The sequence below is a fragment of the Cupressus sempervirens genome, chromosome 10 (assembly GCF_028749045.1).
Source record: "Cupressus sempervirens isolate cs-2001-9-10 chromosome 10, ASM2874904v1, whole genome shotgun sequence".
Taxonomy (NCBI): Eukaryota; Viridiplantae; Streptophyta; class Pinopsida; order Cupressales; family Cupressaceae; genus Cupressus; species Cupressus sempervirens.
The window spans coordinates 225,191,308-225,214,863 of NC_143127.1; the positions used below are offsets into that span (position 1 = coordinate 225,191,308).

General features: G+C 34.3%; 1 protein-coding gene across 2 annotated transcripts in view; it reads right to left on the reverse strand.

Annotated features, from left to right (window-relative positions):
- Window positions 1-998, reverse strand: part of LOC149533445 (protein OSB2, chloroplastic-like) — a 160,855-nt gene extending 159,857 nt beyond the window's left edge. Inside the window, exon 1 of one of the 2 annotated variants that reach the window (XM_089807299.1) lies at window positions 444-998. In XM_089807299.1, the coding sequence (XP_089663425.1) occupies window positions 444-796 (353 nt within the window). In that variant the 5' untranslated portion in view covers window positions 797-998. The remainder of the gene's footprint in view (window positions 1-443) is intronic. The other variant, XM_089807300.1, reaches the window with a different exon arrangement.
- Window positions 999-23,556: the final 22,558 nt, after the last annotated feature.

The following is a 23,556-nucleotide window of genomic DNA, read 5'->3' on the forward strand; positions in this document are numbered from 1 at the left end:
AATAACCAATATGTCATTCCCACTTGAACCATCTTTAGTAAGAATGTGTTCCATCATATCATCTTTAAGCTCATTTGTTGTTTAAAGAGAATATAAAAAATGCCCATCCTCATTCTATATCATATAACATGGGGGTAACACGGCATCCAAATTCCTCTGTAAGCATACCACAACAGGCAGAACAAAGCAAGCATCCTCTTGCTGCTTTTATTATCAAAAACAGACAGAACAAGGCAAGGCACAGAGCAAGCACCGGCTGAATTTGACTGAAGCAATGTGCAACAGTAATGGCAGGTGAGCCCAGACCTTCTCACGACCACCCCCATTACCTAATAGTGGGGAATTTTAACAACTTGAAAAAAGATGAAGAAATATTTTAAGAGCAGATTCATAGAGACTCTGAAAACATTATTCTTGAATTAAATGAATAATAGGAAGCGTACCACGTAGTTTCCTGTGCTTTGAAAAATCTGGTTCCCAATCTGGTACAGGCAAAGGTATTTCCTGTTTCAGTGCATTTCAGTTGAACGGGTTTATCTATGACCCCTATCAGATTTACCTTGTTGGATAGTTCCTCCTGCCACGTTATGGTTTCTGGCCGTGGGAATTTGGTCGCCGACTCAATTATTCCAGCGCCGCGTTGTTGGGTGCTTCCTGTAACTGCAGGATTAGCAACAGAATAATGTCTCGGCGTCTGAAAGGGTGAAAATGCATATGCACTTGGTTGACTGGTACGGGAAAAAGGGCGTGCAGAGTAACGGAGAATCATTGTGCGAAAAACGCGTTGAGAAGCCATGGTTATGCCTGCTCACAAGAGGTCCAGAACAACCCACCAAGTTATTAAAACAAGGGTTTTACGTGCAGCATCTTGCAAACGCTGGGCTTTTTTGAAATTTTGAAATGAGTGCTGCGTCCCTCGGAGATACTTAGGTTTAGGGCCCGTTGGGTTGTTGGAATAGGAATAGAAAATGTATCTTTTTGTCTCGTTTGGTTGTGGGAATTGGATGGGAATAGGAAAATCTAAATATCTCGTTCGCTAATTTGACATTTGTTTGCAAAACACAAAATTGGAATTAGATAATTTGACCCCAAAATGAGCATAGCGAAATTCTTAAAAAAAGATGGATCTAGTTTTTAATAACCCCAATTTGATGGGTTGGCGATCCGTGACTTTGTTGTTTGATTGTATTTTGTCACTCAAATGCATTTTTTGACTATTTTGTTCGTTCATCATAAGATATAAACTAGGTCAACATTATTGAATGTTTAATATGTGTTTTTTTTTTTAATGACAAAAAGACTAATATCAGATTTGATATCTTTTATAAACTTTCATAAAATTATCTTTACAAATAAATATTGTGTTTAGTGTTATAATTCAAACTATGTTGACAGATCTTTTAAATATCAAAAAAATGATCTCGACTTATTTTGTATTTTTTATTTCTTTAATATATTTAAAAATAAAATAATTTTAGTTTTGATCTTATACTCATTAAAATTATTTGATTTAATTTAGAATTAAATTTATAATATACAATATAATATGTCATTTGAATTTCAATGAATTTCACAGGTTGTGATATATCATTCACTTAAAAAAATAATTTAAAAAATAAAATAAAGGCTAATTAAAATAATTAGGGTTTTTTTTAATAATTAAAAATGAGTTTTTATAAATAAAAAATCTTGTTTATTTAAAATATTACTAAAAAAAATTATTATTAAAACTTTAAAACAAAACTTATTTCAATTGTTCCAACCAAACATAGAATATGCATATTTCGACTTCTCTTCCAAGTCAACCAAACAGGTCCAAATGATATTCCATAACTTGTTTTAAGAATTCACGAATACTAGAAGAGAGTTTATTACAGCATAGATCAATGTCGCATTTGGCAATTCTTGTAGCCAAATGGGGCCTCTTTGGTATCCTAAATTGGAATAGGGAATAGGTATACATATTTCAATTTTGCCCCTAAAATGAGCATATGTCCATTCCAAAAAATAGTTGTTATTGGAATAGGTCATTCCTATTCTAAATCTGATTTTATTCTATTTTTATTTTTTTTAATACTATGCATATTAGTAATACTAGTAATACTAACCGATAGTGATTTTTAAATTGTCAAATCATAAATGGTAAAATTTTGGCTCGAGTGAGGTATAAAATTGCAAATGATAAGATTTACATGGTTGAGATTAAGATTTCCACTATCTTTGTTGCATGAGGTTCAAGATGAGACCACAAAAATATCGAATTAGACATTTTCAATAAACTTTTATCTACTAAGAAAAAGCGAGTTAAGGAATGATCTAGATTGGTTTGGTCATTTTGCAAGTCTTGAAGTGTATTGTGAATCATTGTTATTCCCTTCCAAAGATAGGAGACTAAAGTTTTCAATCTTCTATTTCCTATTAATCTTGCTTTGCACATCGTGCACATTCCTAAATTTCTTGCTTAAACCATGGTCTGTTCCAATTCTCTCATTAAATGGAATTTTTAGCATTTTATTTTCTATTGTCTTATTGGATGCCTTCCTTTTTCCCGACAGTCTTTTTATTTTTTTCCCAAAAAATTGAATGAAAATTAGACTCCTTGACATGTGGCATTATGAATTCTAATTTATGTGCCCAGTGTTAGATTTCACAGTTGGCTAGAATGAGATTATGTGTCCATTTTTCTTTCCACAATATACATGCATGTCTAACATTTACTCTACATATTTCTGAATCAACATTTGGTAGGCATGCCTATACACAACTGCAAATATGACATTAAAAAATATCCCTCAATTTGTTAAGCTCCTGTCTCTATCCATACATTGTTTCAATCTTCATTTATTAGTGTAAACAAAGAAGATTTGAGGAAGCCAAATGTTTGTCATATTTTCAGGGGCAAAAGTTCGGAAATAACTTCCTTAAATTTAACTTTGTCGTCTTAACTTGTCATTTGGATATCAGATGATAGAATGTAAATATAGATATGTATGTTTTATGATTTCATGTAGTAGCTTGGAGTTGTATGTCTTGTTGTCATTCTATTTTAAAATTTAATTCACTTTAGCTTGAGGTTGAGTTTATTTTTCTTCTTACATTAAAGAAATTATGAACTAAACAGACTTGATTTGTTGTGGTTATATAAATCATTTTGCAAGTGATGTATTTATCTTCACCATTTCACAGTTTCCAAATATGAAAGGGTACTTTAGAAAACATGTCAGACAGAATTGTTGGAAAGAAGAGATCAGACCTTTGAGAACATAGAAGATGCACATAGACACCTTGAACAATAGCTTCTGTAGGTAGCAAAATCAACTCTAGTGATTCTGGATGATGTCTGCAGCAAAGAAAGCCTAGAAATGTTGTTATCTAAAAGGCCAAGATACAAGACTATAATACAAACTAGAGATAGTTCTACTATCCTCATGACTTTTATATTCAGTTGCATCAATTACCTATTGTATTGTTCCAAAATCAAAAACACATTTTTCAAGATTTCTTGTCTACTAAAGTTGGAAAGCATGTTTGTAGTCGAAATCATTTTATCTTAGTCCATATTTCAATATTGCATTCCATGAACCTCTTCTTTCAATTGTTAAATGATTTTACGATTACTAAATTTGAATTTTTAGGACATTTTCCATTGGTCTATGGTTTGAGCTTGGTGGATTAAAATATGCCTATCATAGCCTAATTCAAAGTTGAAGAGGTCAATGATAAGTTAGGCAAGGTGTTCATTCTTCTGCCTTGCACACCTAAAAACACCTTTTAACTTTCGAATTTCTATAATTTTGATAAGAATATCTCCCCAAAAGTGTCCTAAATCCCTTATTTCTAAAGTAAATTCGTTATAAAAAAAATTAAAGAAATATAAAAAAATTATCCAGTTTTGCTTCAAATTTGGACTCGTAGTTTTAACCCTAAATCTATACAATTTTTCTCTCAAAATCTCTCTTACTCACGGTTGTTTTCTAAATATCGTTTTCCATTAAATTATTTGGTGGATATTCTCCTATATAAAATATTTGAAGTTAGAATAGCTATGATGTTATATTTGCTAATAGTTTTTACTCTAATTATTTTTAGACTAACAAGGCTTCCATCTTATGGTAAATAATGAATGACATTCATTTACTTCAACATCATCTAGCCCTTCATTCTACCAATGGCAAGACTTTTCCCATAAAACCTGAATTAACAAGCTTAGTTCAAGAGACCAATGAAGTTTTCTATGATGAAAACTTGTCCCTAAAATATACTAGTAAGGATATTCTTATTATAGTCATGTGTGTGAAGAATAGGAGTCTTTTTCCTTTAATTATAGTGCTCATGGAGTCACTTAACATACAAGTAATGAATATGTTTTTGTCTGTTACTCATAATGTGGCCTTCCATTTCCTCCACCTCAAGATGGCTACACTTTTTGTATAGTTTATTTGCTAATATAATCTTATTTAGGGTTTTCATTTAGAGTTTTATTTATTATTTTATAATGATTTATTAATGAATAATATAATTTATTTGTATTAATATAGGATCTTAAATTTCTTAACATTTCGTTCTTGTTTAATTCTATTTTGGTGATATTTTTAGTGATGATGTATAGCTTGTAACATAGAATCATCAACTTTTACAAAGAAAAATATGACATGTCATTGCCTTCTTAGTTGGATATGAACATTAGATAGGTTTCTTAATTAAATGTTATTATTTGATTTGTGTATATCACATTTGAATTACAAGGATATTATATTTATCATGTTTTAAATGTTTATAGATCTAAATTGTGCTATGTTATTTGGGTTTACATTTGACAATTCATTACCTCAATAAACTAGAATGGTTCTTTCTTTGTTTTGATAGATCATTAAATTATTATTTTATACTAAGTAAATTTTACACAGTTTAATTTGAAGACAATTTTATTGAATATGAATAAATACATTTATAGACGAGCATTGTTCTTTGGGGTATCAAAATTTCAATTTCCCAATATCCATTAGCAAGTTAATTCACAATATATACGTAGAAGCAATGATGATTGTAATCAATGGTTTAGGCTTAATGTTTTGTGGATGACTGTACTTTTCACTTAAATAATTATTAATGTCCATTCACATCATGGATGCTATTGATTCATTTCCCGTACTATCTAGTTTCTAGAAATAGGAAAGTCATCCCAAGCCCTATGGTTAGGGCACTATGAATTCAATAGACAAATAGTTAGCCGTTTGTAGGTGCAAAAACATTGTATTCATTACCACTACATATTTATATTACAATATTTTGTATGTGAATGGTGTAACAGTTAGCCATTTCCAAGTGCATAAATATTGTATTCAATATCATAGCATGTTTCTATTGTAGTGAACATTATTTTGAATGTGAATGGTAGTGTTATCTTGGAATGAAGATTACATATTATAACAGCTAAGACGGGTTACTACAATCTTGGTTATGTAAGTTTATATATATCTATAAGTCTAAAGCATCATGATAGTAACTTTGAATGTGTAAATAATTTAAAATACCCTATTTCTATTATGAAAAAAAAGAACCATAAATGTAATGGAGAGAACTAAGAGTTAGAGGTAGCAAATAAAGTGTTTGACCAAATCTTGTGCATTGTAAGTGTGATTTATGAAGAAATTTTGCATCTAAATTAGTAAGGGTTCTTATAACAATGGAGAACGAATCTCACTATTTGAGAATGTTTTCAATGTGGTGAATGTTGAGGATATGTTTCTACATATTTTATAAATACAACAAAGATAGGACAAAGTAAGGGAATTTAGGTTGTAGGCTCTTGGCATTCTATTATCCCAGTGGAAGTAGTCATAAAGATTCTTAGATGCTTAGGACGGGGGCAAGAGATATATTGAGATAAAAAAAATGATTTTTGGTAGACTGCATTACTGTACACACTAGAATGTCCACTTCTCTAAGTCTTTCTGTTTGAGAGATCCAATGGGTTGAGAGTCCCAAATATTGACCTAGAACTCCCTAGTCATGGAGTGAAAAGGAATGTGAATAGGAATAAAAGGGCTCTCAGCTAAACCTAAGAAATGTAGCCCCTTGCAAGTTCACCATGAAATGGGAGCTTATAAGACAAGCAATAATGCTAGTGTCCAAGAACTACCATGGAATGTTATGCAAAATGCAACTAGATTATATGAAATGCAAAGAATGCAAACTAAGATAACAACATGAAAGTATTACAATCCCTCTAATTAGCTACGTGCGCTATTCTAATGCATAAAGGAAGCTATACTAATTCTATGTGATACTAAACTAGAATGCTATACAAGTATGAAGATGAAGCCACAAGATCCTCCATAAGCTCCAAGAGTACCTATAGAAAAACCTATAGCATAACACTAATGCAAAGAAGATGGATCCTTGGGTGAGGAAAGAACTCTCCATTTTTAAAAAGTGTAAACGCTAGAGATCGTGAGACAAGAAGATCTAATCAAGGGTGGAGAATTGAATTTTGCATGATCCATGTGCAAGATCATTTCCACCAATAAGAAAGAGTTGACTTTTGCATCTCCATATGAGACAAGAAGTCTTTTCTTTTATTTCTAATTTGGGGAAAATGCCTTGTGTGTGCGGCTTAGGATAATAGGTGAAATGGGTCTTTTATTTAATTTAAGGGGGACATGTTCCTTTCAATTGTTTATGGACTTAGGATATAGTGGTCAAACTATAGGATAAAATCAAATAAATTAATTTTTTTAAAGATTTGATCTAGGTAAATGATTTAATAATTTAGCAAAAAATATTGAGAAGGGGGCTAATAGTCTAGGTGACCAGTCTTGGGTGATTAGATTTTCCCCTCTTGGACTAATATTTGATTGATCTAGGAACACGTTAAGTCAAAGAATAAAGAAGCCAAGAAAGCAGTAGCAAATAGAGAGATTTGACTTTGAAGAATGAAGTGCAGAGTGAGATAGCAAATCCTAAATGCACAACCTAGTACAAACAATATTGAACACTAGGAGAGAGAGAGATGATTATCAGAACTCAAGAAGAGCACTAACATGTCTAGAAAAGTAGATAGATTAAGAGAAAATGGAAAGGTAACGTATATGCTCTTGAAAAATAGATAGGTATAGCAAGCAATTTGTAGTAACGATAAAATATTCCTGGCCCCTTGGGATCGAAATTGAAATGAGATAGAGGAGATGCATAAATGAGTGAAATGGGATCAAATCAAGATAGAGCAAGGTCCATGATGACAAATAAGTGATTTAATCCCAAGAATGACTAGTAGGAAGTGATAGAATGCCCCAGTTTGACCAAATTTGACCGAGGAAGATAAAGCATTAGAACTAGGTCAAATCAAGGAGACAGAGGATATGGAAGTGAAATGAAATATGATGAAATGAGAAATAAGTGTGGAAGAGAGTGAAATGATTAAGGGAGGAAGAAATGATGATGCCCCAATGAGAGTCGAAGATTATGCTTCAAAGGGTCAGCTAACTGCATAGAATAAGGAAGAAATTTAAATTGCAATGTTGATCATCGAGATGAACTCAAATTTCAATTTCAATCCCAAAAATGGATGCAAGCCATTAAAATTAGCTAGGAATGCAATTTTCACATAATTATGAGGAGTTCAAAAATTGGGTCAAAAGGTATAAAAGGGGCACAAGGGATCATTTTCAAGTCATCTATCTTCTTGTGATTTTGAGCCTTTTGAGAGAGAGATGATGGCACAAGGAGGTATTCCTATCACATCACATTGTTTCGAGCACCACCAGTTGTATAACTACCCCCCACAGTATGGTGCCCTGATAATTTTTCAAGTTTCTAAGCTTTTTAGGTCATTTTGTTAAGCATTTTAGGCATTTCATAGGGTTTTATAGGTTTTTCCCAAAATGGCGTACAAACTTTATAAAGTATCTCCTAGTAGTTCTATGAACTATCATACAATATTTATAGTGTTTGAAAAGTATCGCATGAGTATTGAACTAAGTATCGTATGAGACCCACCCAATAGTCATACGATACCATGTGAAGTATTGCATGCCTATTGGATAAAGTATCGTATGATACTTAGTTAGCCAACTTTGTATTTGTGAGCCAAATTGTCATTGTGTCTCAATTTGAATATCATTTTTTTACACTTGGATAGCAGAGTGCAGATGTCTTTAGCCATGTTTTGGTCTTCATTTATGATGTGTACTAATATATAAGCTCTTTGTTTGTAGGTGAAGTATCGCATGCCTATTGGATAAAGTATCGTATGATACTTAGTTAGCCAACTTTGTATTTGTGAGCCAAATTGTCATTGTGTCTCAATTTGAATATCATTTTTTTACACTTGGACAATAGAGTGCAGATGTGTTTAGCCATGTTTTGGTCTTCATTTATGATGTGTACTAATATATAAGCTCTTTGTTTGTAGATGGTGTTTTTGATGTTGCTATCAAGGCTCTTGAGGTGGTAGGTTTGAGATTAGTGCATCATCTTGATGAGGATCAAAGGAGGACATTGAGGACCACGTGCTTCGAGTGGTTGTTGCATCTTCCCTATATCCGGGCAAACCATGGCCTTTTTACTACACTAGTAGAGAAGTGGCACAGTGAGCATAACACCTTCCATTTACCCACTAGAGAAGCCACTATCACACTCAAGGATGTGTATCGCATCCTATGAGTACCTTATTACAAGGACTCAATAAGTGTTATGAGTATGTCTATGTTTTCTTTACGTCATCGTGTGATTTTGAGTGCTAACATGAGCTTTGTATGTAACAAGTGTATTATGATCAGGCTCCAATAGAGGGTAGGATAGCACTTCATGCATTATCCGAGGATGTGACCATCCTAGACTGACATCTAACACGGGAGAGGTTGATAGCAGAAAATAGGGATTAGTACCCAGTTATATACATCGTGTGTTCCTTGGTCGTATAGGCACTTGTCATGGATAGAAGCCAAAAGGGCTTCCCATGTGGATTGGGGAGATTGGTCATGGATTTGATAGGGAGGCCATGGCGGATGGCTTGGGGACCAGTGATAATGGTTGATATGTACCATGAGCTACATGAGATTATTTATCGAGAGGGGAAGACATGGATGTGTAGCGTAGTGTTGGCACAAGTTTGGGCTTTGGACCATATAGCAATCATTCGGCCTCGAGTACAACCTCAGGAGAGATTGTACCCTTACATTTATAAACTTTGCAACTTTGTCTCCTAGCCACATAGTGAAGACGTGACATACTACTGACGATTGTTTGATGAGTTATCAGCCTTTGAGTTCTAGCCCTATAGGGGATGCAAGGGGTGGCGGGAGGGAACAATTTTCATGCCCTAGTTTTTTTTCATGGCAAAAAACACAACCAATTTTTTTTAAAAATACTTAGCAACAAACATTGATATGACAAATTATTATTGAATGGACATTACATTGAATTAAAATCAACTACGCCCTAGGTGTCATTGATAAATATATATTAGGTCTAGATGTTTGTAAGATGAGTTAAGATTGCATAGATATTCTTGGTTAGTTAAAATAGTTAGATGAAAGGTGCATCCCGAATAGTAGAAGGTTTATGTATGAAGTCAGTCACCAACACTCGTTTCCTTTAGAGATCAAGGTAGTACATACTTGTTAAATTTCATAGTGATAGTATATCATGTATATTGTGAGTATAACAACTTTGACCTTTTTGACATATATATAATATGTTGTACCTAGTATGTGTATTAGGTGGGGACCAAATATCATACTACTTAACAATAAGAAGTTTTCTAAACAATTCCATTGGATGTCATGCTTAATACTTATAGTTACATTTGATAATTATTTGTGATGTATCAACCATCGCATAAATATTATACATTTAGTGATCAATCATTATTTATGTTGGTAATGGACTTCCAATACACCCTACATGAAATGAGTGTTGCTAAAATTATAGGAAGAATTAATTATATAAGGTTTCTATGCATATATATTATATACATGAATTATACGTATAAATTATTTCATACAAGTAACCTTTCATTAGACAAATATGTATTTTTTAAAATAATAATAATAATAATACGAACTTGCTATCTATCCCAAATAACCACAAAATATCTCCCCAAGTTGTTTAATCATCAACCATACCTAAAGTTGAGTTTAATACAAAAATTTATAAAGAGAAACAATTAAATACAAATCTTATATTTTAATAATCAAATACATTTATTATGCTAATTCCAGCTATGTTTCTAATACTACCTAGTCAATCTCTAACCCGTACTTAATTTTCTTCACCCATATCAACTTCAAGTGATAACACAAAAGCAACATTCATATTTGGCTTAATTTAAAGTCTTGTTTATTTTTTATTTTTTATTTTTTATAAAAGGGAGAGGAGTTTGGTAAGATAATAAGTAAGAAGTCTAGAGTAGTATAGTAGTAATATTAAAATAGTAAGATGTATAAAGGAATATCTATGCAATCTTAACTCGTCTTACAGACATCTAGACCTAATATATTTATCGATGACACCTAGGGCATAGTTGATTTAGTGGATGTAAGCATGACAACAAACTCGACTAGGTGTGTTGAACTTCTATAATGCAACCATTCTATATTCAATGTAATGTCCATCAATAATAATTCGTTATATCAATGTTTGTTGCTAAGTATTTTTGAAAAAAATATTGGTTGTGTTTTTTGCCTTGAAAAAAAAACTAGGGCATGAGAAATTTGGGCTATATGTTTTCAAAGGAAGAGGAGGTAAAGGGAGAGAGTGGGGGAGTAGTTCTAGGGGTGTCTAGGGTATTCAGATGTACACAAGGAGCCATGTAGTGATGGAGGTAGAGGTGGAGGAGGAGGAGAGACCAGTGAAATAGGTGAGACAAGTGCGATGACCTCGAGTGGAGAAGCAACAATAGCAATAAGATGAGAGGCACATACCACCTACCCTAGTTGGAGGAGGGGATGATCTAAGAGATCACTGAATCAGGGCACTGGAGAGTGAGCCACAACATGCACAAATTGCTATAATAGTTTGGGATTAGCAGCTCATAGATGAATGAACATAGAGTGAGGAGTTGATATGAGAGTGAGACACATATAGATGAGAGTCTGAGTGTCATGGTGCAGCATAGTGCCTCCAAGATAGGGGTTACTAGACTATTCAAAGAGAGTTAGGAGATCAAAGGGGGCAGTACAGTCGCCAAACAAGACATAAGCACTACCACCACAACCTCCTTCCAAACATGAGGGAGGTAGTTAGTCCTAATTCTAGGATTAGGTCTTAGATTTTGTTTGATGTCCTTGTGGCACTTGATGTATATTTTTGAGATAGCTATCCTAATTTTGTATCTCACATCAAGTACATGTACTTGATTTATTATTACATATATGAGATACTAGATTCGATTTATGGCTTTGTGTACTTGTCTCTTTTCAAGTGCTCATGTGATGGATGTTTTATGGATTTTTCAACACTTATCTTTATGTTTCCATGTGATGTTGCTATGTAGGCTCATGTTTCTATATGCTCATATTTATGCTTCTATGCTCATGGATGTATCTCTCTCATAGATGTTTTAGCTCTCTTGTTTTTGATGTAGAGTCATGATTTGAAAATGTACTACTTGGATAGATTAGATATGATGATGAGATTAACCCCTTTGTGATGGAAGGAATAGAAGCATTAAGTTTAAATGACTGACAAGGAGCAAAAGGCATGATCGAGAGGAAGCAAAAGAAGGTGAATGCAGTTAGCTGATGTGTCCATGAAAGATAAAGAGAGAGCTCTCTCAACATGCAAAATGCAAAAGTTGAACTTAAAATGAACCCTAAAAGGCAAACTAGTATGCAAGAAAGTGTATTTACAAGGGACACATGATTTAGACTTGAATTTTCATCATCGAGCGTTATTTAGGGACATCAAAATATTATACAATCATCACTAGTATGACTATGAGGATATGAATATGATTTATGTTGGATAGATATATGGGAATCCAACCTAGGCATCAAAGACATATGAAGATGACTATTGCAATGAGGCTCCCTAAGTTTAGTACAACAAGATCACACATGTATCAAGGTATAAGCACCAGGATAACCCCTGAGTATGGTCTTGCAAAAATAGACAAGGATGATACATTGTAGATCTAAAATGTCAAGTAGGAAAAGCATAAATGCTCATGACACTTTAGATGAACAAAGTAAACCCACAAGCAGAAAATAAGTAAAACATGCCCCATACCCCTAGTCTTCTAGTCTATGACATCCTCAAGAGACTATTAGGGAGGGAACACTGAGCAAATCAATCACCGTGGACAACACACAAAGATAATAAAGTCAATCGTATCTCAATAGGTTTAATGTTCAAGTGTGTGTGTAAGTCTGATAATGAGAAATTTCGTAGCATCCTAGACTATAACTAAGGTATTTGAAAAGTGTTGAGAAACATTCAATGTCAAGGGAAAGTGTTGAGAAACATTGTTATACAAGTTTTCCAAAGAAGTACCAACGCACGAAGAGACCCTGATAAGCTAAATAGTTGTGCCTCCTAGACCTAGACAAGAGCCAGTTCCAAGCTAGGCAAGGCAAAATGAAGTGAACAAGCATAAAGAAAGACTAATAGACATAAGTGCAAGGATCTCAAGTAACACGTGTTTCCAAGTTTCACTGCTTGGCAATTTTTTCAGGACTTTTTATAAAAATTTTTGTATTTTTTGATTTTTTTGATTTTTTTGGTGATACATCAAAGTGCCCATTGGTAGGTTTTTACTGAGATGATCATTTTTTCAAGACATTTTCAATTTACTTTTTTAAGGATTTTTTCGGCATCATATATGCTTTCTTGGATTTTTTCAAGATCATAGAATATGTACAAACAACTTAGCAATAAGAGCCTTAGGCATAGAACTTCTTCAAACAGAGAAAATTGATAGCCTCAGAGAGTTGTTCTCCCTCGAGTGTACAAAGTTGATAGGCACTGGATCTAAATGTAGCACTAACAATATAGAGACCTAACTAGTTTGGCTTCAACTTACCCCTCTGCTCTTTGTTCTATTGATTCTCAGAGTTCTCTCTAATAACAATCTCACCCACTTGGAATTCATGAGGATGAGCTTTCTTATTATAATTGGTGGAAATCCTCTTCTAATAAGTTCACATGTGGTCAAAAGAGGCCTTTTGGCACTCATGTAGAGCTTCAAGGTCATGAATCCTCATATCTCTATGGTCCTCATCAGTGATTAATCCATGTAAAGAGACTCGTAGAGAAGGAATCTAAACTTCTAGTGGGAGAACAACTTCAAAACCATAGACTAATGCAAAGGGTGTAGCCCTAGTGGGAATTTGTACAATGGTTCTATAGGCCCATAATGTTGGATTAATCTATAAGTACTAGTCCGTTCCTAACTTGTGAATTGTCCTATGTAGAAAAAATAGCAGTATTTTGTTTGATTCCTTAGCTTGACCATTACCTTGGAGATAGTATATTGAAGACCAGTGTTGCTTGATTTTAAACTTTTTACAAAGTTTCCTTAGGTCCTTATTCTTAAACTACCCCCCATCGTAAGCGACTATGGAAGAAGAAATACCATAGTGATAGATGATGTGATTTAGTATGAACAAGACAACATGTTTGCCTATGACAACAAAAAGTGGGACAGCTTCAACCCATTTAGTGAAATACTCAGTGGCTATGATAATGAACTTATGTCCGCTATACGAGCTTGGATGGATCTTACCCACCAAGTCAGAGGCCCATTATTGAAAAATCAAGTGTGTAATAGAGGAGATGATTTCATGCCTAGGAGCATGAATCAAGTTTTCATATTGTTGACACTTCCTAAATGATTTAGCATACCAAATGACATCAACTTTTATAGTTCGCCAGTAGTATCTCGCCCTAAGTAGTTTTTGAGCAAGTGTAAGGCCATTTGAATGTGACTCACAAATGTTGTCATGGACTTTAGCTAATGCCTTTTTTAGAGTCATCTATCTCTAGACACCTAAGGGGTGTTCAATCTAAGTTATTTCTATACAGGTCACTAGAGACAAGAGTGTAGTGAGAGGCGTTACAGATAAGCTGGCATTTTTAATTGCAGGTGTAGTTTTCAGGAATGATTTGGTCATGTAGATTGGAGAAAACATTGGAATAGTGGGAGGAGTCATGACCGATAAGTGCAAATTACTCAATCATTAGGGGAGTTATAAGTGGGATGGTACAATTCTTCCACCAGGAACTTGAAGCGAGATTTATGCTCTTGTAGTTGCCGGATAGACACTAGAGTTGCCATAGCATCAACAACCTTTTTTTCTGCCCTATGAATTTTTTGGAAGGAATATGAAGTAATTCCTTAAGGAGTCAACCAGTTTCTTGTAAGGTACTAGCTTGTCATCCTTAGTTTGGCATTCATTGTTCACTTGATTGATGACAAGTTGAGAATCTCCGTAGATATGTAGCTCTGTAATCCTCCATTCAAGAGCTAGCTTGATTCCATTAAGTAGAGCTTCATATTCAGCTATATTATTCATTCATGGAAATAGTAGTTTGTAAGATTTTGGAATCGTGTAGCCATGAGCTGTGACAAACATAATTCCAACACTAGCACCATTTTGAGTATATGATCCTTCGAAGAACATCTTCCAAGTTCTTTCTATAACATACATGATAGAAGCATCTGGGAAGTCCATCTACATGGGGCACTATCTATGATGGGAAACTCATGTAGTTGGTCAACAATAGTTTGTCCTTTGACGGCCTTACATTCGATGTATTGAATGACAAATTTAGAAAGAAACATCATCTATTTTTCTAGTCCACCCATAAGCACAACCTTACTCAAGAGATGTTTTGAAGGGTCAATTTTGGCAATCAGCTACGTGGTATGTGTGAGCATGTAGTGGTGAATTTTTTGTGATTCAAACATTTCAACTAGACAAGCTTTCTTGATGTTGTTATAATTAATCTCATAAGTGAAAAATGTGTGGTTGATGTAGTATATGACTCTTTCTTTCCCATTCTCATCATGTTGATAGTAAAGCTTGCGTTTAATGAAGTCATGGTCTACCCAACAAAATATTATATGCAAGGGGGATGTCTAGTGCTTGGAACACCACGTTCTTCTCAATAGGACCCACATAGATAGGAAGGACAATTAGACCATCGGGAGATCGTTCAATCTCATCATATGCTTTGATAATGATCTTCTTTCTAGGGTCAATTATAAATTCTAACATTCCCAATTATTGAATTAAACTAAAGGAAACAATACTTAACTCGATACCATTGTCTATTAGGACTCTTCAGACTCGAGTGTGATAGAGTTCTACTTTAATTTAGAGAGCAAGATTATGGGGATGACTAAGAGATTTGTCATGTTTTTCAGAAAATGTAAGATAGTAAGGTGAGGAAATGTGGTTAACCATAGCTTGAAACTGTTCAATATCAATATATGTGGGAACATTAGTACTACACAAAGCTTTATCTAGATTATCCTTGTGTAAAGGAGACAACTCTAGCAACTTAAAAATTGAGATTTGTGCAGGCATTTGCTATAATTGACTCACAAGGTCTCATAATGTGAAGAAGAGGAATCCCCTACCATAAGGGACACCCTAGGCCTAATGACTTTGAAGTTTTGATGAGGGTTACGTGTTCTCAAAACCACCTTAGATTTCTCATCATCAGTGTCATAATTGGGTTCCTCATTGAGCTTAGGACCCATTATTTAGATGCTTTCACTTATGGGCTCAATCATGTTAATCACATTATCTGTGTTGGCACATGCATAGCTAATCTTGGTGTCATTACCCTTTTTGTTAGCTTTGGTTGTCTCTCCTTTTTCATATCTGGGTAACAATTGTTTGAAAGAATTATGGTTAGAATTCTTAACTAAGCCATCTATGACAACTTTTCCTTCATCAATGAGATCTTGAATGACATCTTTGAGTTTGTAGCAATGATTAAAGTTATGACCCTTGTTCCTATAGTAATTACAATATTGATCATCTTGCCGCCAATCATGTTTCATTGGTGGGTCATAGGGCCATGAATTGTTGGACAACGTGATGAGCTTGTTAGCAAGAGAAGTCTTCAAAACCACTTCATATGATTGGACCATTGATGTGTAGGTGCATCTTGGTTTAGAGGGTCTCTTAGCCTTATCAAAATATTGTGGCTTTGAGGTCTCTTGTTGTTTAGTAGCATATATGGCATTGGATAAGTTAAAGGCTAACTTCTTAGTCTTAGGAGCATCTTCAACTCCATCATTGACTACATACTTTTTTTTATTCCAAGGTTTACCCTTATCTTTACCATTACCATTTCTATTCTTGTCTTTATTGAGAATAATGTCACCTTTTTTTATGGCAACATCCTCAATGCGATAAGCACTTTCGACCATGTTGTTAAATGAGGTCAATAGTTGCTTCCTAATATCATAGTACAACTCAAGCATAAGTGTGTTAATGAAGATGTCAATTTTCTCAATCTTAGGAATTTTCCAAGGGTACCTAGAGTACAGTGATCTCCAACATTATAAATATGTAGCAAATAGTTCCCTTTGTTTTTGTTTATGTTGCACATATCCAACATAGTAATAGGACGTTGCATGTTATAGGAGTATTGTTGGATAAATCATTGTGCAAGTTCATCAAATGTCTTAAGGCAGGGTGACAATTTGGTAAACCACTCCATGGCTTGTCCCCTTAAGCTTCAAGGAAATAGTCTCATGAGATATGTGTCCTCATGCATAAAGTCCATGCTAGAAGTGTAGAAGTGACATACATGGTCATGTGGGTCACCATTTTCATCATATTTATCATACTTGGGAACCTCAATATCCCTAGGAAATGGTACCATGTAGAGACTTATATCAAATGAGAGAGCATATATAGATTTCACAAAAGATGTTTTGGGTTGCTCTTTTCCCATTTGTAGTTGAGCAAGTTGACTTCTTAACTCTTAAATTTCTTTTCTTAGAATCTCAGCTTCAATTGGTTCTCTTTTTAGTATGATCCTTTGAATGTCATAGTCACGAGGGAGTTTCCACCCCCTAGAGGTCATGTATTGAAAGTATCGTTCTCCATTTTTCTCTAAGGCCTTAAACATAAGTTTTTGGAGGAGTTCATCTTGTTGAAATCTCACAAGGTTCTCATTAGTAACTGTGTTATCTACCTCACTCTCATGGTGTAATTATGAGGATCTAGGTGGTGAGGGACATCCCCCAACATGTTTTCTTGGAGATCTTGGTGGAGTGTTATTACCATTGTTGCCACAAGATGGGTTGTTGATGAAGGAGTTATTGTAATTACCATGAGCACGTCTATTCTCAAAGTCATACGCATGAGTGCTAGTCTTAGGATGTGGGCGAGATATTTCTCTGGCACCTATATGCCTAGCCACTTCTAGTCTTTCTCTTTCTAACCAAGCTTGTTCTTCTCTTTGTGCAAAAAGGTCCTCTAAGTGGCAATTAATCTCTTTGGGATTCATGGTGAGTGAAACACTATTGGTAGCCCTAGGGGTGTCAAAGGGGCTATCAAAGAAATTGTCAAAGTGGTGAAGTGGATTATGCCAAGTAGTAGTGTTGGCCTCTTCCTACCTATCAAGGATGGGCTCTTCCTCATAGGTTTTCTTACGATGACATCTAGTTGGAGTAGTTGATTGTGCACAAGTAAACAAGGGACAACTTCCTTGACCAACTTGGAACCTAGTCACAATCAACATGTAAGGATAAGTCTTTAGTGTAGCGAGACAAAATAGAGGCCTTTGGGGTTAAAACTTGTATAGTCATAACGATCACTTGTCAAAAGGTAGAATTGAGCAAGTGGCTTGTCAAAAGTGCTCAGAATGTATAGCATAATGATTCTAGTAGAGAATTGAGCAAGAAGCTCGATAGAAAGTAGCCAAAGAATAAGGTAACCAAGTTTTTGACAAGTGCAAAAAGAGATGTTAAGTTCATATATGAGAGACTAAACCCATCTTTCCAACTTTAGACAATACTAGACATGAAGATTTTAGACTAAACTATGGTAAGACCAGGCAAAAAATACCCCTCATTTGACTAAAATGCAATCTAGACTCAATTATGCAAGTAACAAGAACCAAGCGATAATCTATAGCAAAGCAAGTGATAGAAGTTCAACAAATATTATCGTGCAATAGTTTCTACAATAGGCATGCAATACTTTCTGGGCGGATGATACTTCTTGAAAGGTCAAAAGATAGAACATAGAACAACCATGTGAGAGAGTTTGTGAAGTTGTATGATACTTTTGACAAATAAGAAGTATCGCGTGATATTTCTCAAAATAGACATTTAATAAAGGGCTAGTAAACTCTATAGTATGTGACTCGCTACCTCAAATGTCTATGTTTCTATTCAATTTTTTGAGTGTTTGGAATACAGTTGTGATAGGATATAACTCCAATTTATGATAGTAGATACAAAGTTTTGAAAATAGTTGGGGATATAAACATGTTTTCAAATAGTTGAATAGGGGGCAAAACAACCTTCCCAACACAAGAACTTGGGATATATCAAAAATAAAACCCTATGAACACTAATGTCATGTGTATGTCTAAATTATTTCCACAAGTCTATCACATTTGAAAACACATCAAGCATAACTACCTAGAGGTCACACCTCATTACTCAACAACTTAGCCCATGCTTGATACCCCCTAGCCTCACACAAATTGGTTTCCCACAATAGATGTTGGCTTTGTCATGGAGGTGCCATTAGCACAACCAAAGAGACAGAAATGGTGAGAGTGAAATCTTGAGGTGATCTGGGTAGTCCATTAGGATTAATCCTTGCACCAAGATGTTGAGCGGATAACAAGGGAAACTTCTAATCCTAAGGTGTTTAGAAAGGGTCTCATTTGCAACACTCCTCTTGCACTTGATAACATGACACCTTGTCAGAGACAAGTAATGGACCTCGTAGCCATAAGAGTACCTTAAACATTCTCGCTCAGTGTTTTCCTCATGGTTTGAATTGCACAAGTACTTCTATTAAACAAAGAAGTGCTACACCCCCAAGGATTTGGCCTTTGTCAAGGGGTTTGTGATTATAGTGGGTTGTGCTCACTCCCACTCTGTGTCATTCCTATTTGTATCTTTCCACCAATAGAAGGCCCTCTAAAGGTAGTATCTCACTAGGAGATAGAAACAAAATGGATCCACATCGAGAGGTCAAGATTTTTGATTCACCCAAAGGGTGAAAAGCGTACTCTCATATTCCAAGTGCTTCCCCTACACATGCCAATAAGGATAATTAAGACCACTAAAAAGTGGAACATGCCACTCACTTTTGAAACTCAATGAAGGGTCAAGATTTCTAATTCACCACAACGGTGAAGAGCATACTCTCCTACCAATAAAGAAACCTACTCACAAGCTTTATGTGCCTAAGAAAAGGAAAAAAGTAGCATATATTGTACATAGAAATGAAATAAAGAGCAAGCACACTTGGTTTGTTTTTGCTTTGCTTGTCCAGCCCTGCAAAAAATGTTAGTAGCCCTTTTTAGCAATTTGTCTTTGACATGCATTTTTTTCAATGAGCAATTTAGCAAGCAACCTAGGAAAACCTACAAAACCAATGAGTTAGTACAACAACAAGGGGTTGGCAAAAATCTATAATAAACTTACAAAATCTCACTAGTCAGATAGTAAATAATTTGAAAATCTAAAAACGGAATGCTTCAAGAACTCAAAATTTTGACAAAAAACCTAAATAACAAACTATTTTGGACTAGCCAATACATTCTTCTACATAAGTATCATTCAATACTTCACTATATAGTAGGGCGATACTTTATGCCCATGCGACACTCTGTATAAAGCTAGATGACAAAATCTATAACAATAGTTTGACATAATATCAATGTGCATGTGATACTATTGATTGGAAAAGTATTTCACATAAGTTATAAAAATTGTCGTATGATACTGGAAATGTGCATACGAGAGTTTCAACTAAAAAATTAAAAAAACATATAACAATGAGTAACAAACTACAGAAAAAATGGAAAATCACGATTGTTCTGCCCTATGGCAGGTGCCAAAAATGTACTCACCAGAATGTGCACTTCTCTAAGTCCTTCTATTTGAGATATCTCATGGATTGAGAGTCCCAAATATCAACCTAGAGCTCTCTAGTCATGGAGTGCAAAGAAATGTGAATAAGAATAAAAGAGCTCTTAGCCAAGCCTAAGAAATGCAACCCCCTACAAGTACACCATGAAATGGGAGATTCTAAGACAAGAGAAGGAATGCTAGTGTCCAAGAACTACCATGGAATGTTTTGCAAAAAATAACTAGCTTATATGAAATGCAAAGAATGCAAACTAAGCTAACAACATGAAAGTATAACATCCCTCTAATTAACTAAGTGTGTTATTCTAATGCATAAAGGAAGATATGCTTATACTAAATGATATAAACTATGATGATATGCAAGTATGAACATGAAGCCACAAGATCCTCCACAAGCTCCAAGAGTACATATTAAAAAACCTGCAACATAACACTAATGCAAAGAAGATGGATCATTAGATGAAGAAAGAGCTCTCCATTTTAAAGAAGTATAGACAGTAGAGATCATGAGATAGTAAGATCCAATCAAGGGTGGAGAGTTGACTTTTGCTTAATCTATGTGCAAGATCATTTCCACCAATAAGAAAGAATTGAATTTTGCATCTCCATGTGAGACAAAAAGTCTTTCCTTTTATTTCTAAATTGGGGAAATTCCTTTGTGTACAAATTAGGATAAGAGGTGAAATGGTTTTTTTTAAATTTAATTAAAGGGGGAAATTTTCCTTTTAACTAAATATGGATTTGGTGTATAGTGGCCAAACTATAGGATAAAATCAAATAATTTTTTTTAAAAAAGATTTGATCTAGGTAAATGATTTAATAATTTAGCAAAAATTGTTGAGAAGGGGGCTAATAGTCCATGTGACCCTTTTTGGGTGATTATAATTACAAATGGCTCAACAGCAGGGAATAGAAGGATTTAAAAATTTCCTTATAGGAATAGAGACTAGCCTTATAAAAAAAACTCCAAGCTATGATTTTTAGATAGCTTCATTATGTAGACATTGCTTGTTGTTGGTTAATAAAGACGGTGCTTATGGTTCATTTTTTTTAGTCAAACTTGTTTCTAAATTTTACTTGGCCAATCATATGTAATGTAGAATTATAGAGTCTACCCCCAAATGTCTCAACATTCATCTTATTGAAGATTTTGAATGACATTCTAGAGCTGTGAAATCCATAGGTCTGTTGCAGCGAGAATTCAATTTATTATCTAATTTCAACAATATAGAATTCATCCATGAACTATGTGTTGGAATTCTTTAGAATAACTGGGGGGGAGGGGGGGCGTGAATTAGTTATCCAAGGTCCAAATGTACAAATAAAACTTTTCAATGCTTAGTAAACCCATATACATGGAACCTTGTCATGTATGCATCCATTAGATCATACAATACTTAAACCTTGTAGGTTATTGTCCTAGGTTAAAACAACTTTGCAAAAATGTAAACATGAAACATAATAGATTCAATAACACATTTGACACAAGGATTTTATGTGGAAACCCAATTTGGGAAAAACCACCAGTAACATGCTACTAATTCTCAGTCTTTTGAATTGATGTCATGTGAAAGGCCAACCTTGTTAAAGGTTACAATACACACTATTAAAGGTGACCTGGTTAGAGGATTTCAATCACCTTGTTAGGAGTGAGCCTTGCCAAAGAGAAATTTAGAGCATTCAATTATAATGTCACCCGGTTAAAGGATTTACAAATGATTGTTAGGTCAACCTTAATCCAAAGGATTTACCCTAGATTGATCCAATGATTAGAAAGTAACAATAAACCTTGATCTAATAACAAATTACAACTCACTTGTAGATTACAAATCTCTATTTTGGTCCTCCATTTTGCTTGGCATTCACACACTTCAACTCCGATAGCTTGTTCACCCTTCAAGCATTCATACTCTTAAGCCTTCTTGCTTTGCATGCCAAATGTAGTCTCTTCTGTTTGGCCATTGAATGAAGCAATGCCCTAAACTCCTTGTCTTCCTTAGGTTCTTGCACAAGAAAACCTTTGCTTCTGACCAACTATCTCTATAAATAGAGAATTTATATCTTTTGTTGCTTAACTAAAATCATCCATTTTAGGGTTAGGTAGGATACAATGAATCTACCCATTTTTCCATTAGGTTCCTCTAGAAACTTCTTCTTCAATCCTCCTTGAATTTGCCTCAAAATGGTTACCTTGAATTTTGTGCCACCGACTCATCATAGTTATCATCCACATGCTTCACACAGGTCAAGAAAACAAAATAGTCGGCTCAGATTTGTCAAATCTTTGATTTAATATATTTACTAGCACTCGGCATCAATATGTTGTCACTCGGCTTCTATATTGTTCTTTCACTTAGCCAACACTAGTTCACTCAGAAAACACTAAAGTTTACTCGATGAACACTAAAGCTTACTCAACAAACACTAAAATTTACTGATGCTCGACATCAACTAAACTTTACTCAGAATATACCAACAATCACTCAGCTTGCACTGCTTTTCATCTTTGCTTGACACCTCTTATTTTTCACTCAACTTCCATAGATTTCTGCTTGGCTTGCACTGACTATTTGACAAGGCTCGACATACACTTTTCATACTTGATCTTCTTTTAGTCTTATCTTGAGTAATCTTTCATTTCAAACTTTAAGTAGATAAACAATACACTATAGTATTAATGTCTTACTTGGTCTTAGGGCTTCTTTTACACACCAAATAACTCAACCTTTCTCTAACTTCTATTGTTATCTCCACTTCTCAAATCCACTTCATCAATCAACAAAATGATAGCTTTCAGACCAAAAAGCAATTGTCTCACCAATAGGTAGTAGGTTTGTCATCATTGAAAAAATAATGATCGTTCCATTACAGGTTCTTCACTTCAAAACAATCTTATATCAACATTATGAATATGGGAAAATTGTACATGGTATCAACTAGTGTTGTTCTAAGGGTTTTAATCCCTCTTATAAATATGAGAAAATTATACATGGTATCAATCAATACTATCTCAAGGGTTAAATCCCTCTATACATACTTTGAATATTTTGAGTTATGGACATTTTATAAAAGTATATGGAGCCTTTCCTAGTTTATATATAATTACAACATTATGGGAAATAAATATAGTATTATTGATATATGAAGTTATTGTTGTCTTTACTATTGAATATGGATGCCTTTGTACATTTGCAGATGCAATGTTTAGGAAATAAACCTTCTTTATCTATTGTCACACTTTTTTTTATCTTGCAAAAGATCTTTTACAACATGTCATTCCAATGTCTCATTAACATTTAAAGTGCTTCAAATATCACTTGATGATCAAAAACTATAATACAACTATATTGCAAATGAATTGCACTTTAGGTACATTCGTTAATCCTTTTTTGCTATCTTATGAATTTTAGATCATATCTCAAAATAAATTTTAGATCAAAACTAAGAACACAAAAGTTCTCCATCTTTCTCTT